Source organism: Silurus aristotelis (genome assembly GCF_946808225.1).
Source record: "Silurus aristotelis genome assembly, chromosome: 29".
Taxonomy (NCBI): Eukaryota; Metazoa; Chordata; class Actinopteri; order Siluriformes; family Siluridae; genus Silurus; species Silurus aristotelis.
This window is the reverse complement of record NC_139602.1, coordinates 9,897,756-9,911,479: the sequence shown is the minus strand read 5'-3', so window position 1 is coordinate 9,911,479 and position 13,724 is coordinate 9,897,756. Positions and strand designations below refer to the sequence as shown.

The following is a 13,724-nucleotide window of genomic DNA, read 5'->3' as shown; positions in this document are numbered from 1 at the left end:
AACCCAAGTTGTTCTCAGCGCTCAGTTCAGAAGCCTGCATCTCTGATGGTATGGGGTTGCATGAGTGTGTGTGGCATGGGCAGCTTACACATCTGGAAAGGCACCATCAATGCTGAAAGGTACATCCAAGTTCTAGAACAACATATGCTCCCATCCAGACGTCGTCTCTTTCAGGGAAGACCTTGCATTTTCCAACATGACAATGCCAGACCACATACTGCATCAATTACAACATCAGGGCTGCGTAGAAGAAGGATCCAGGTACTGAAATGGCCAGCCTGCAGTCCAGACCTTTCACTGATAGAAAACATTTGGCGCATCATAAAGAGGAAGATGCGACAAAGAAGACCTAAGACAGTTAAGCAACTAGAAGCCTGTATTAGACAAGAATGGGACAACATTCCTATTCCTAAACTTCAGCAACTTGTCTCCTCAGTCCCCAGATGTTTGCAGACTGGTATAAAAAGAAGAGGGGACACCACACAGTGGAGACATGGCCTTGTCCCAACTTTTTTGAGATGTGTTGATGCCATGAAATTTAAAAATCAACTTATCTTTCCCTTAAATTATACATTTTCAATTTATTAGGTCAATTGGCAACATATATAAAACAGGACAGGACAGGAACTTAACAGAAATATTATATAAGGGATGTACACAATATTATGATTGCAGCATGCTTGTGTGTGTATGAGTGTGTGTTTGTCAAGTCAAGTCAAGTCAAGTTTATTTGTATAGCGCTTTTCACAACAGACATTGTCTCAAAGCAGCTTTACAGAAAACAACAGTGAAGGTGAATGGTGTGCGTTTGTCCCTGATGAGCAAGCCGTGGCGACAGTGGCAAGGAAAAACTCCCTTAGATGATATGAGGAAGAAACCTTGAGAGGAACCAGACTCAAAGGGGAACCCATCCTCATATGGGTGACATCAAAAGTTTGGTCATAAATCTTTCAACAATACAGAACAATTTGTGATCATCATAGATCCAGCATCAGCTTCTCCATGCCAGGGCCTTTAAACACTCGGCATCTACTTCTCCAATGATCATCCATAGGTCCATAATCTTCACGAGGTGGGACGTGACTGGAGCTGGCCAAACCTCAGGACGCCTCGGGATGGGGAGAGAAAGAGAAGCAGTGGAGAGGAATTAGCGTAGCTGCTGTTCATGATATTAACAGCACAAGTTGATAATGTGCATGTGATCAGATGTTCTGGAGCACAAGGTTATGATGTGATGTGTGTTATGTGTAGGCTTTGCTAAAAAGATATGTTTTTAATCTGCACTTAAACTGGGAGAGTGTATCTGAACCCCGAACACTGTCAGGAAGACTATTCCAGAGTTTAGGAGCTAAATGTGAAAATGCTCTACCGCCTTTAGTGGACTTTGCTATTCTAGGAACTACTAGAAGCCCAGAGTTTTGAGATCTCAGGGAGCGTGACGGATTGTAGCGTGTTAAGAGACTGGATAGATACATGGGAGCCAAACCATTTAGTGCTTTATAAGTGAGTAGCAGTAGTTTGTAGTCTATTCGAAACTTAATAGGAAGCCAGTGTAGGGACGATAAGATTGGGGTTATATGATCGTATTTTCTTGACCTAGTAAAAACTCTTGCTGCTGCATTCTGAACTAACTGAAGCTTGTTTATTAATGATGCAGGACATCCACCTAGTAATGCATTACAGTAGTCTATTCTAGAGGTCATAAACGCATGGACGAGCTTCTCTGCATCAGATATAGATAACATATTTCTTAGCTTAGAAATATTTCTAAGGTGAAAGAAGGCTGTTTTTGTAACTTGATTGATGTGATTTTTGAAAGATAAGTTGCTGTCTAAAATAATTCCCAGGTCTTTTACCGTTGAACTAGTAGTTACAGAACAACCGTCTAAATGCAGGCTGAGATGCTGGAGCTTCTGTGTACTATTTTTTGGGCCGATGAGCAAAATCTCCGTTTTATCAGAATTTAATAGCAGAAAGTTATGGGTCATCCAATCTCTTATTTCTTCAACACACTCAGTTATGCGAGCTAATTGAGCTGTATCGCCTGGTTTGGATGAAATATATAGCTGGGTATCATCAGCATAACAATGGAAGCTAATTCCATGCCTTCTAATAATATTTCCTAATGGAAGCATGTATATTGTAAAAAGCAGGGGTCCCAGAACTGACCCTTGTGGCACGCCATAATTTACTAGCATTATCCTGGATAGCTCTCCATTTAAATCTACGAAATGTTTGTGTGTGGTTTTTTTTTGGTTAAGTGGCTCATATTGCTTAAGAAATCATTTGCAGCTTTCAAATTTGAAAGGGGGGTAAACACATGAAAAGCGAGTCCCTTTTTTACGAGATATTTCCATCCTCTTGCAAGTTGTATGACTGTTTTTTGTTACTGCGACACATCGTGAGACGTTTTCTCTCCAGAAACTTCTGTCCTGCTGCTATTTGTACAATCGATGTCAAGCAATTTCAAGTCAAATTATTACAGGATGTATTTATTGATCCGTTTACACGACAGCCATTGTTGTCATTGCAGGAACAGATTTGAGATTGTATTCGAAATATCAAATGATAATTATTATTCTTTAATGGCTGCAAAGATATAAATAATAAAAAAAATGGTCCATCCATCACTAATTAGTGTTCATGGTGGTGTAATTTAGCTCTAGTTGTATATTTATTTAAATTTGCATGATAAATGATATTTAGCAGAGGTCCTCCATATACAGTGTGACTTAAAGTTTACATAAATAAGTTAACGTTTCTTTTGCTTCAATGCAACAAACTTGGTATAAAGATTTACTTTGACCAAACAAATCTATAAATGCCCAGATGTTCTACTTCATTTTCATTGAAAGATCCTTCTTTAGCACACACTCTGAAACCCAATGAACACAATTCGAAAAATCTCCTTTCACTGTAGCCACAGCTGCACCACCCGAATACATCATCTCAAGTCAAGTCAAGTCAAGTCAAGTCAAGAGGCTTTTATTGTCATTTCTACTATACACAGTGGTACACAGTACACAGTAAAAACGAGACAACGTTCCTCCAGAAGCCTGGTGCTACACTAAACAACAACAAGCTACATAAAGTGCATCGAGTGCAACCTGGTGCAAACAGTGCAGACGAAAAACAGTACAGACAGACAACACAAGACAACACAAGACAAGACACAAAACCTGAGATAGCGCCAACTAGTAAACCTACTGTATACTCTGAATATACAGTACTGTGCGAGGAAAGCTGTAAAAACTATACCTGGGAGTGAATATAAACATAAACATCTCTAGCAGATGCTTCGATATTTCCCTTAGAAAATGACTAAAATACAATCCACCCTGATTTTAAGTGCTTTTTTTTTTTTTTGCACCTTTTGAGATCTCCACCCACAAAACCCTGGGGATTACGGTTTTCCTGGAGATTTGAAATGAAGGCAAATTGTGTGTTTTTCTAAAATCTACAGGAAAGAATACGCAAAAGTATAAACGGTTCATGAAAAAGCTTAACAACTGTTTTGAACTGTTTTTGGTCGGATTTTCCTCACGATGTCCAGCTTTTCTTGAAATTCTTTGTAAATGTCCTTGTAATTGTATTTTTGCGACCAAATCGATTTCTTCTCCTGTCATTCAAAAAAAAAAAACAACAAAAAAAAACATTAAATCTACACGAACATATCTGAGATTGTGCAGTTTGCTACTGTGAAGACGCCGGTTGTGAGCTCTGACTAGTGCGCTCTCTGACCTTCCAATCAAACGACGTGAAAATGCCGGCATTATTGTATGTCTGCAACTTGAAATCTGATTGGTTGAAGCTACAGTTTTAGATATTTGAAGCTACATGGGCTACAGTGCTGATTTCACAAGACCTCAGGGCAGATTTCTTAGACCCCGGCAACACGTGATTGCTGAAATATGATTGGATAGAAACTTAAAATAACATAATATAAACATACACTATTGTAAGCTGTGCAACCGAGAGAAAAGCTATGAAATGAAGAAAATAGACTATTGGGAATGATATAGTTCATATTCATATAAGTCGGTGATTCCGAGGCCCTTTCTGCTGGCCCTGACGGCCCACCGCTGGTACTTCAAACGTTACAAAGGAAGCTTTCTAGCATGAACATGACGCAATCGAGCTAACGGAGGCCGCGATCTCAGAAGGAATGTTTCCGCACACGTAAGTTCTTTCATTGTCACATCTTGTACGCAGAGTTATACAGTGTATACTTCTCGCCGTGAAATGATTACTTGCAAGCTCCTGGATTGTGCAAACGTTGGAAAGACACGTCAAACACGGAGAACACCATGTGTGTAAACACTGCAGGACAATACGGTACAGGAAGATTTGTACAGAACACACATGTGCAAAAAAAACAGGCTATAAATCCAGAGACAGGATAAAGAAGAGAGTGTGAAAAGTAAACAGGAATTAAAGCAGTAGATTCTGCTCTTGTGCACATTCGCTTCAATTTAAACCATGTACATTGTGGGTTCACATCAAAGACTCTACAAGATTTAGGTGATAAAGAACAGACTGACTTTACTTCCATCGGCCGTCGTCATCCGTCTCTCACATCCAATTCCACAGATGTTCTTGTAACTCTCTTTTGCTTGGGTTTCCTCACAAACTCCTTCATAAACTTCAATTGGTCCACAACTACTAGAAGCTCCTCCATCGAGCAGATCTCCCCTGTTCTTTATCATCTACACCGACTTCCTGTTAAATATCGAATAAAGTACAAGATTCTGCTTCTCGCTCTCAAAGCACTTCATAATCCTTCACCCTCATCCATCTCTGACTTGCTTCATACCTACACCTCAACGCGCACTCTCAGATCTTCCTGATCTGTTTCCCTCACTGTACCTTCTTTCCGTTTAGTCACTATGGGGTTTAGCTGGGCTGCTCCTCATCTCTGGAATTCTCTTCCACAATCAATATGAGAAAGTGACTTTCTGACCACTTTAAAATCATGTCCTAGAAATCTTCTGTTCAGATTCGCGTTTTTTCCCCAATTCGCTGTTTGTTGTATTGATGTCTTGATTTTTATGATGATCACTCGGTGTCCTTGAGTGTTTTGAAAGGCACCTTTAAATAAAATGTGTTATTATTATTATAAATATAAAATAAAATAATAATATAAATGTTATTATTCTTGTTATTATGTTATGTTAATATTATTATTATTATTACGTGTGAAATCTCTGACGTGATCATGTCTACCGTGAGGAGATGTTTATTGAAAGAGTTTGTAAATACAGCTGCTAGAACGTGCAGATGTTCAGATGCACTGAAAGTAACTATAAAAAGATAAAAAAAAAATCCACTATGCAGTTCGTTAAAAACTGAACGGATGTTATGAGTGAGATCTTCTCCATGGTGACTAATACTATTATTTAAGAAAGTGAACAATAATTTGTGACCAGTATTTGAACTGTTACTGGAGCACGTGTCCTGAGAGTCACATAGAATTCAGCTTAACATGGCAGAGGTAGAGCTGTAACTTCCTGCAGACACAACAGGAGAAGAACGTCTGGAGTTTATTTCATCTTTTTTTTTTTTTGCACTACAAAGGCCTGATCTACAAGAGTGAAATGGAAAGTTTCTAGAATGTGGTGAGACACGATGACTCGAGACCTGCTCTGTGGTATGTTTTAGAGACAGTGGTGAAGATGAAGATGGTGTGGAATGATTGGATTGAAATGGGATTATCAGATGGAGCATGCAGGTAGGACATTTTGGAGACAAGACGAGAGAGAGATGGTTAGGTGATGGTGTGAAGAAGGGACATGGGGAATATGGGTGGAAGAATGATGAGGATGGAGGAAAAGAGGAAGGCTAAGGAGGAGGTTGATGGGTGTGGTAAAGGAAGACATGCAGGTGGTTGGTTTGAAAGAGGCAGGAGAAGAAGATTAGTGGAACAGTGTTCCTAATAAAGTGGCCGAGCAGTGTATGTCTGGCTGACTGTTTTTCAGCGTGGCCTCGTGCTCTCGCCTGGCTTCCCCTCCAAATAAATAATGCATGAGAACGTGGCGGATCGACCAATCAGACGCACCGTCTCAAGGCGAGCCTCCGCAAGGCTAGCCAATCAGAACGAAGGAACCGGATCCGTGTCGTCATGTGACAGGGGGGGGGGGGCCCTCCTAGAAAATGCCAACATGGAACCGAGGCAAGGACGAGATCTTCAGCTACAGTAATCATTTCAAATAAAATAAAAAAAAAGGAGCCCACGTCCAGGACGGGTCGCGTTTCATCTTACAACGAAGGTCTCGGAGTATTTTTTAATCAAGGTAAACCAACATCAAGACGCCATTTCCGGAGGTTTAACGTTAAAAAAAAAAAAAAAAAACAACAGTCGCACGCGGCGTTCAGGAAAAGGGAAGGGGGCGCGCTTCTCTGTGACCCTGCGCAGAAAAAACGCAGAATGCATCCCCCCCCCCCTTCTTCCGACACTTTGCGTTCGTATGTGTGTGTGTATTGTTTTTTTTGTGTTTTTTTAAAGGAAATCTTTAACCAGCTAGGATTTTTAGTTGTAATTTTCTTTTATTATTATAATTTTTTTTCTTTGCAAACGCACTGCGGATCCGGACGCACTTTCGGCGTGGCTTAGGGGGAGGAGGAGGAGGAATGCGGCTGCGCACGTTTTGCGCAGAACAGACTTAAAAAAAACAAAACATAAAGATATAAAAAAAGAACAAAACATAAACAAATGCATTTTAGAAGCCCCGTAAATCCGAGTTATTATCCGAGTTTAGGTTGTTAGATTGTCTGGGAAATAGAACATGCAGTGAAGTTCGTATTTTTGGAGAGAAATTGGTAAATGATTGCTGACATGCAAACAGAGGTGTTAAAAAAACATATGGTGACGTTTAATGCGCCCCAGAAACGCAGTTTGCTAAATTATTGGCACCCCAGTATTGGTGCATGACCACTTTAATTATAGTGTCGTTGACCGTAAAATCTTTTTTTTCGCATTTGCTTTCTTATCACAATTTCTTAATATAATAAATGCAAAGTATTAAAAAACAAACAAAAAAAAAATTATAATACGTTACATGTTATCTTTTGACTCTGTATACATTTGTTCGTTTTTTTGTCTCTGTATCCTGCATATCGTCTTTATTCTTATTTCGAAGAACTTTCCTCGAATTTATGTTCATGGCAAAAAGTTTTCAGATTTTGTTGAAAACTGATTCTGATTTCTGGTTCGTGTTCTAGGGGTATTCAAGCGAAGGGTCTGCGGTGATACACTCCGTCACTCACCTGCCCTTTCTCAATCCGGACTGTAATAAATGGTTTCATTGGGTGAAAAGCCAGTGTCCATCGCTAATGACTCACTTATGCTGCTCACGCTGCCCTGCATGGAGGCAGGAGGCAGTGAAGGGGGCAGCTCGGCCTCCTGCTCCAGCCCTGAGACGGGTGACCCTGGCGCCGGTCTCGCCGAGGAGGAAGAAGAAGAAGACCAGGACGACGGACTTTTGAACTTGGACTTCACTTTAAGCTCGGAGGACGTTTCCAGATTCCCCGATTTCACGATGCACGTTTCGAGCAGCTTCTCGCCGACTCTTGAGGACATCGAGGAGTTCTTGATGGAGAAGATGGAGACTGTGGAAAAAGGTCTTGTCATTCCAGATGCGAAGAAGGAGCAGGTCGACGATAAAGACGCAGCGTCTCCTGCAAGTCAGATAAACAGTACGACGGACAAACCTTCCACCGAAACCGCCGCTAGTCAGAACGCGAGCCCTACAACTAGCTCTGCTTCAGTGTTGGTTGGAGCTCCAGTGGTGCTTCAGATTCAACCGGTGCAGATCAGCCAGCCGCTTCAACAAACCAACCCCCCTGCCAACGGACTGCGGGTGGCCCACCTAGTCCTGGGTGTACAAGGAGGGCAAAACGTTGCCCTGATCTACCCTCAGGTGCCCTCTGCCACCGTACTACCTGTCGTGGGTGAGACCGGATGCCAAGACCAAAAGTATGTGAAGATCGCTCCACTGCCCATCACTTTACGGACAGTTGGCATAGCAGGGACCAGCTTGGTCAAAGCTATCCCTCCACGCCCGCCCAGGCCCACCACTGAAAACCTGCGTGTGCACAAGTGTTCCCATCCCGGGTGTGAGAAAATGTACACCAAGAGCAGCCACCTGAAGGCCCACTTCCGCAGACACACCGGCGAGAAGCCCTACCTGTGCAGCTGGCCCAACTGCGGGTGGAGGTGAGGTTCTCGTTTAATTATTTAGTAAAAAAAAAAAAAAAAAGCATTTATATGTTGTTTGAAAACACAAATTGATATCCCAAACATTTAAAACCAACAAAATTATTTAACTATATACGTATATTCTTACATGTAATGCAGGGTTTCCACCGGGGTGGCACGGGGTGGCAACTGCCACCCTAAGAAAAAGCATTTCCACCCCATCTGCCACCCCAGAACTGGTGTATAAAATAGTTTCCTTCACTAATTTACAGCAGCGGCACTTCAAGGGTTACTAAGGGTTAGGGTTCCACAGGCGTAGAATTAATCTCGCTACACTTTTGCATAAAACTCAGATGAAAAACTCATTTCCATCTTATTTAATTTGTCTTTCCAATCAGGTTTATCAGGTGCAGGTCAAGTCAGTCTTTATTAAATTTTTATAGACGGATATAAAAATGTGCCCCAGTTTATGCACTGAATATGTTTATCATTCCTTAAATCTACAAGAACAATGAAAGGATGTTGCTTCAGTGTTCACCCCTAATAATTCTCATGCCACCCCATTGCCACCCCATAAATAATTTTCTAGATCCACCCCTGATGTAATGCTGATTATATCGTCTTATCTATTCATTGTATCATCATAATATTAGCAAAATTATTGCCACCCTTAAACAAAAAGGAGCAGAAGGTTTATCGAATATCCATCCATTCTTGGGTGCCAATAATTTCTGAATGGTGAAAATGACGCCATGTGCTACGAATATTACGATTTAGTTTTTCATGGTTGGCGTAGTAACATAAGCGTTATGCAATTATTATTAATGAACAAAGTACTAGTAATATAGAACTTGTAAACGAATCTATTTATGAATCTGAGTAGCATATTTTCCGGACTATAAGCCGCTACTTTTTCCCTTTACGTTTTGAACCCCGCGGCTTAAACAACGAAGCGGCTAATTTATGGATTTTTCCTGGGTTTTTTCCCAGTTTCACAAACTTCAAGCCAAAAAACTGAACCCCATAACATTAGACCAATGGAATTTCTGAACGGAAACCTCACCTGTGTTCTGAGCTGCACGGCATCGGGAGAAAAAAAAGTTTTTTTTTAACGCACGACGATGCCAAAAGATAAACTCCCGAGAGAAATAGTTGTGAAAGGAAGGAGGAAGACAGTGAACAATGACTTTCTTGGTAGGCTACTGTTTAGATACAAGCCGTTGTAGCGCGTTGAGTCTGGGTGAAGGGAGAGCTCGCTTACTCCAGTTACAACAAAAATCATATACGCACAGACAGGTTTCCAAAACTCGTGCTTTTTTATTTTTCTTGGCAACAGCGTTACGGGTTAGTCAAAGAAACTTAGAACTGAGCATCAGAAAATAATAAGGACATATTCCTCGGCCTTGCACACATGCAGTATTAGCGGAAAAATGCGGCGGCAGGCTATTCCCAAAATGCCGCTCTTCTCTTAAAGGAGCCACAACATATTTTACCCGTTACACCGTGTAACAGACACTGTCTTTCGTTAAAGCCTGTGTAAAGTTCATTAGTTTCAGTGTAGACCTGCGGCTTATAGACAGGTGCGGCTTATTTGTGTTCAAAATAAAAATCTTTGTCAAATTCAGTGGGTGCGGCTTATATATGGGTGCGTTTAATAGTCTGGAAATTACGGTAGTTTTTATTTCATCTACGCAGTTTTAAAATATGAATGTAATTTGGGGTGGCGGTAAATAAAGGTGTCTTTTAAAAAAACCCCAACAGAATAAACTGCAAATTTTTACGTTAACAATCAAGTAATTTAGTGCCCTCTTGTATTTTACATCACTAGTTGAATGCGTTTTTGTATTAATTGTCAATTGTTTGCATGATACTTTAGGAATCTTATCAATATACGACTCCTGGATATACGTCATTGGTTCAGGAAGTATATTTTGTCCCTCCTGTGTAGATTACCATGTTTTGATGTCTTTTTCACCTGGCTTCTGTAGGTTCTCGCGCTCGGATGAGTTATCCCGTCATCGCCGCTCGCACTCGGGAGTGAAGCCTTACAAATGCACGATGTGCGACAAGAAATTCGCCCGGAGTGACCACCTGTCCAAACACACCAAGGTGCACAGGAGCCCACGCGCCAGCAGACTGGCCAGACCGAGCGTCTGAAGTCGGCACCAAGCTGCACACTCCTTCCTCCAAACCCGGAAAAGCTAGATCCTTCCTTTTATTTCCTTCTTTCTATCCTTCCTGCTTTTTTTTTCTTCTTCCTTCAGATCTTGTGCTTTTCCCGGTGCTAATATCACACATACTCGAACCTCAGGAATGTGATTGTTAAACCCTACACGAAGCTTATGTGCTTCAGCACTTCATTAACCATGTACCGATTTTACTCTCGGTATAAACCAGATTGGCGAGAGATCGAGCTCGGCGCTCGTACGGACGTTCCCGAATAATCTGAAAGACTGCACAAAAAGTCCAGACGTAAGCGCGTCTCCGAGACTTATAAGCATGGTGTCTCTCCTTAGCTTCCCGGATACTGCTCATGTATGCCATGCTATGCTACGTATGCCGAAAAACGAAGATAATCCAGTATATTGTTAGTTACCTTTTTTAAATATGCACTGCGGCAGCGACTCTGATTGGATCATGTGCATGGGTGCACTATCGCGGAATAGTATCTAATGTATAGCACTTAAGGTTGGAAAAATTCCTGCCTCTGAAAATCAATGCAAGATCCAGTATCTATCTATCTATCTATCTATCTATCTATCTATCTATCTATCTATCTATCTATCTATCTATCTATCTATCTATCTATCTATCTATCTATCTATCTATCTATCTATCATTGATGTTACTGAAATTTTTTCCCTTTTCTTCTCTCTTTTTTTTTTTTTTGGGCCTGAGAAACACTTCCTGTCCCCTTTTTCACGGCCCAATCACATCCCTGATTGAACCAAATCATGTTAAAGTCCGTCTCTGCTGTGCCTCGCCGGATCTTTCCAATCGTTGGGAGAAGCTAATGCCAAACCAGAGATCCCCGCATACGGGTGGGACTTTGGCGTACGACGATGTTCTCTAAGTTTAATGAATTTATCGCTTACGTACTGTAAAAAAAAAACAAAAAAAAAAAACAATAACACATAAGCTAAGGATGAGGGGTGCATCGATACAGGTGGCGGTATTGGGTATCACGATACCCAATACGATACTTTGTCGATATTACTGAGGAAAGAAAATCTGATACCGAACGTTACTACACGACACGTCATCGACTTTGTATTGGCAAAGGTTTGTGGACACCTGACCATTTAAAAACCTCACGTTTTTCACATTTAGTGCCCGTTTTTGCTGGCTCACTCGAGATCTTCTACTCCAACCCATCTAGAGCAGATCTTCATAGAGCTGGCTTTGTGATGCAGGAACTGGTTTGGGTCTCCTAGTTTAGGTTCATGCTAACATATCCAAAGACGTCGTGTAGAATTGTGTGCCTCCAGTTTTGTGGTAAAAGTTTGGCAAAGAACCACATATGACAGGAAATGTCAGGTGTCCAAATACTTTTTGTCCACATAAGAAGCAACCTGGTAAACCTAAAGCTATTAAATGCTACAGGACAAAGGAACGTATTAGAAACAAAGCCAGGTGGAAACAGCTCTTGCACTTCAGCGTTCTTATATTCCAGTGTTCTCATATTTTGTTGTTCTTGACCATTTTTCCTAACAAAGATATATATTTTGATTAGAGCTCTGACAGAACCTTTTTTTTTTTTACCCCCCTGAAGTGCCCCAAACTCATAGCAAACCCCTACGCTAATGTAGCTAGCTAAAGCACTTCATTTCAAACCAGTAGCTAGCATTAGAAAGAACTAGCCTTGTAGCATAAACACATGAACACAGATGCTAAATAAAACCTTGTGCGCGTGTAGTATCCGTGGTATTGATGCATCCCCAGGTTTAGGACAGTAAATAAAAAAAAAAAACTTGAGGTTTATAAGCTAGTTATGAGCGCAGCGCTATATTACGATTCGTTTCATCGAGAGCAGATGAGCGTTTTACATTTCTAACACAGATTAAGCTACGTCCATATGATTGTCGATCATATATCAGTGAAGGGTTACTCTTTCTTTTTTTTTTAAATCTCCGTCCTTCTTTAAAAAAAAAAAAAAGAAAGCTGATCGGAGGCTTTGAAGCTTCCACACTGTTGCCGTGGCCTTTTTTTTATAGTAATTTCTGGTGTTATGTTTACTTGCGTATTTTTCGCCGTTTTTATAGAGGAGTCATGAACGATGAACACGGAAATCACTGGTGGATTACTAACTCCGGCTCGCGTACGACCGTAGATCGGATGACGGTCGGTGGGGCTTACGTAACGAGGGTGCTTTACGTCGTTGTTGTGTTGTTTTTTTTTTTTTACTGTTTCAATACTGGGTTTAACACTCGTTTGGTCCAGAAATCGGGTACGTTTCAACGTGATTTTTTATTTATTTTTTCGAGAAAAACTAAGTAATATCAGGTGACGTTTTAAAAATATCGTAATAAATAAATAAATACAAATTGTGCGAAAAGCTGCTTTTAAAAACCAGCATTAATTAAAAAAAAACATTTAAGCTAACAAGAAATGAAAAAGAATTCTTCATTGAAAATTTCATATTTACATATAAATATTTTTATTCTTTTATACTTTAATTTATCAAGAATTCAAACATTTTATTTATGTCAGAATGACCAGTTCCTTCACAAGCACTTACGTTATAGCGGCTATAAATTCATTCCTTCGTCGTTTCATATCCTGAATTTTATAAACAAAAAAAAACCTTCCACACGCTTGTTGTTCTAATGTTACATCGCAACATGCAAACTCCTGGTTTACAGCTTTACGTCTGACTGTTACAGTGTGCTCACACTGAAGACTCCATTCTTTCATAAATATATATATATATATATATATATATATATATATATATATATATATATATATGGAATTCCGCTCAGTTGATCAACTAATAAAAAATGCGTATTTGGAGGATAGAAAAAAAAAAAAGATCAAACCTGTAGATAAAATATTCATAACAGGGTTGGTATTAGTTTTAAAACAAAAATATGTGCCTACAATGTTTAATTATAGAGGATCTGGACAATGTGAGTATGAAATATATATAATGCTCAATTATAATTACACTTTTTTAAGATGCACAAAAAAAATATTTTATTAAAATCGAATTTTTGTAAAAAAATAATTTTGCATTAAAAAAAAAACAAGATTTTTTCCCCCTCTTCATTGTGAAGTCATTTCTATTTGTAGATCAAAAAAAAAAAAAAAATGTTTACGTTTTTTTTTTTCTATTGGTTTTATTCGGGGTATGAATATTATTTTCTCGTATCATGCGCTCTTAATAATTAGAGCGATAGCTGATTTTTAGGTTCAGCACCAAACGTCTGTGCACCGTGGACCAGTTTCTTTTTTGTTATATTCTTACAGACCAGATCTAAATATATCTACATACAGTGTCTGAAAAGTGTGGAAGCACCTGGTCTTGTAT

At 39.9% G+C, this 13,724-nt stretch overlaps 1 protein-coding gene across 1 annotated transcript; it reads left to right on the top strand.

The window, feature by feature from the left end:
- The first annotated feature begins 6,133 nt into the window (after nt 1-6,133).
- On the top strand, nt 6,134-13,386 carry LOC310722463 (Krueppel-like factor 15). Its single transcript, XM_083534909.1, has 3 exons — nt 6,134-6,290; nt 7,219-8,212; nt 10,183-13,386. The coding sequence occupies exons 2-3, from the start codon at nt 7,293-7,295 to the stop codon at nt 10,349-10,351; spliced, it is 1,089 nt and encodes a 362-aa protein (XP_083391035.1). The 5' UTR covers nt 6,134-6,290; nt 7,219-7,292; the 3' UTR covers nt 10,352-13,386.
- Nucleotides 13,387-13,724: the final 338 nt, after the last annotated feature.

What these genes read in the sequence shown, in the direction of transcription:
- LOC310722463 (XM_083534909.1), top strand. Translation starts at nt 7,293, where the DNA reads ATGGTTTCATTGGGTGAAAAGCCAGTGTCCATCGCTAATGACTCACTT. An exon ending in TGGCCCAACTGCGGGTGGAG is followed by an intron (nt 8,213 to 10,182) that starts GTGAGGTTCTCG and finishes TGGCTTCTGTAG; the next exon opens with GTTCTCGCGCTCGGATGAGT.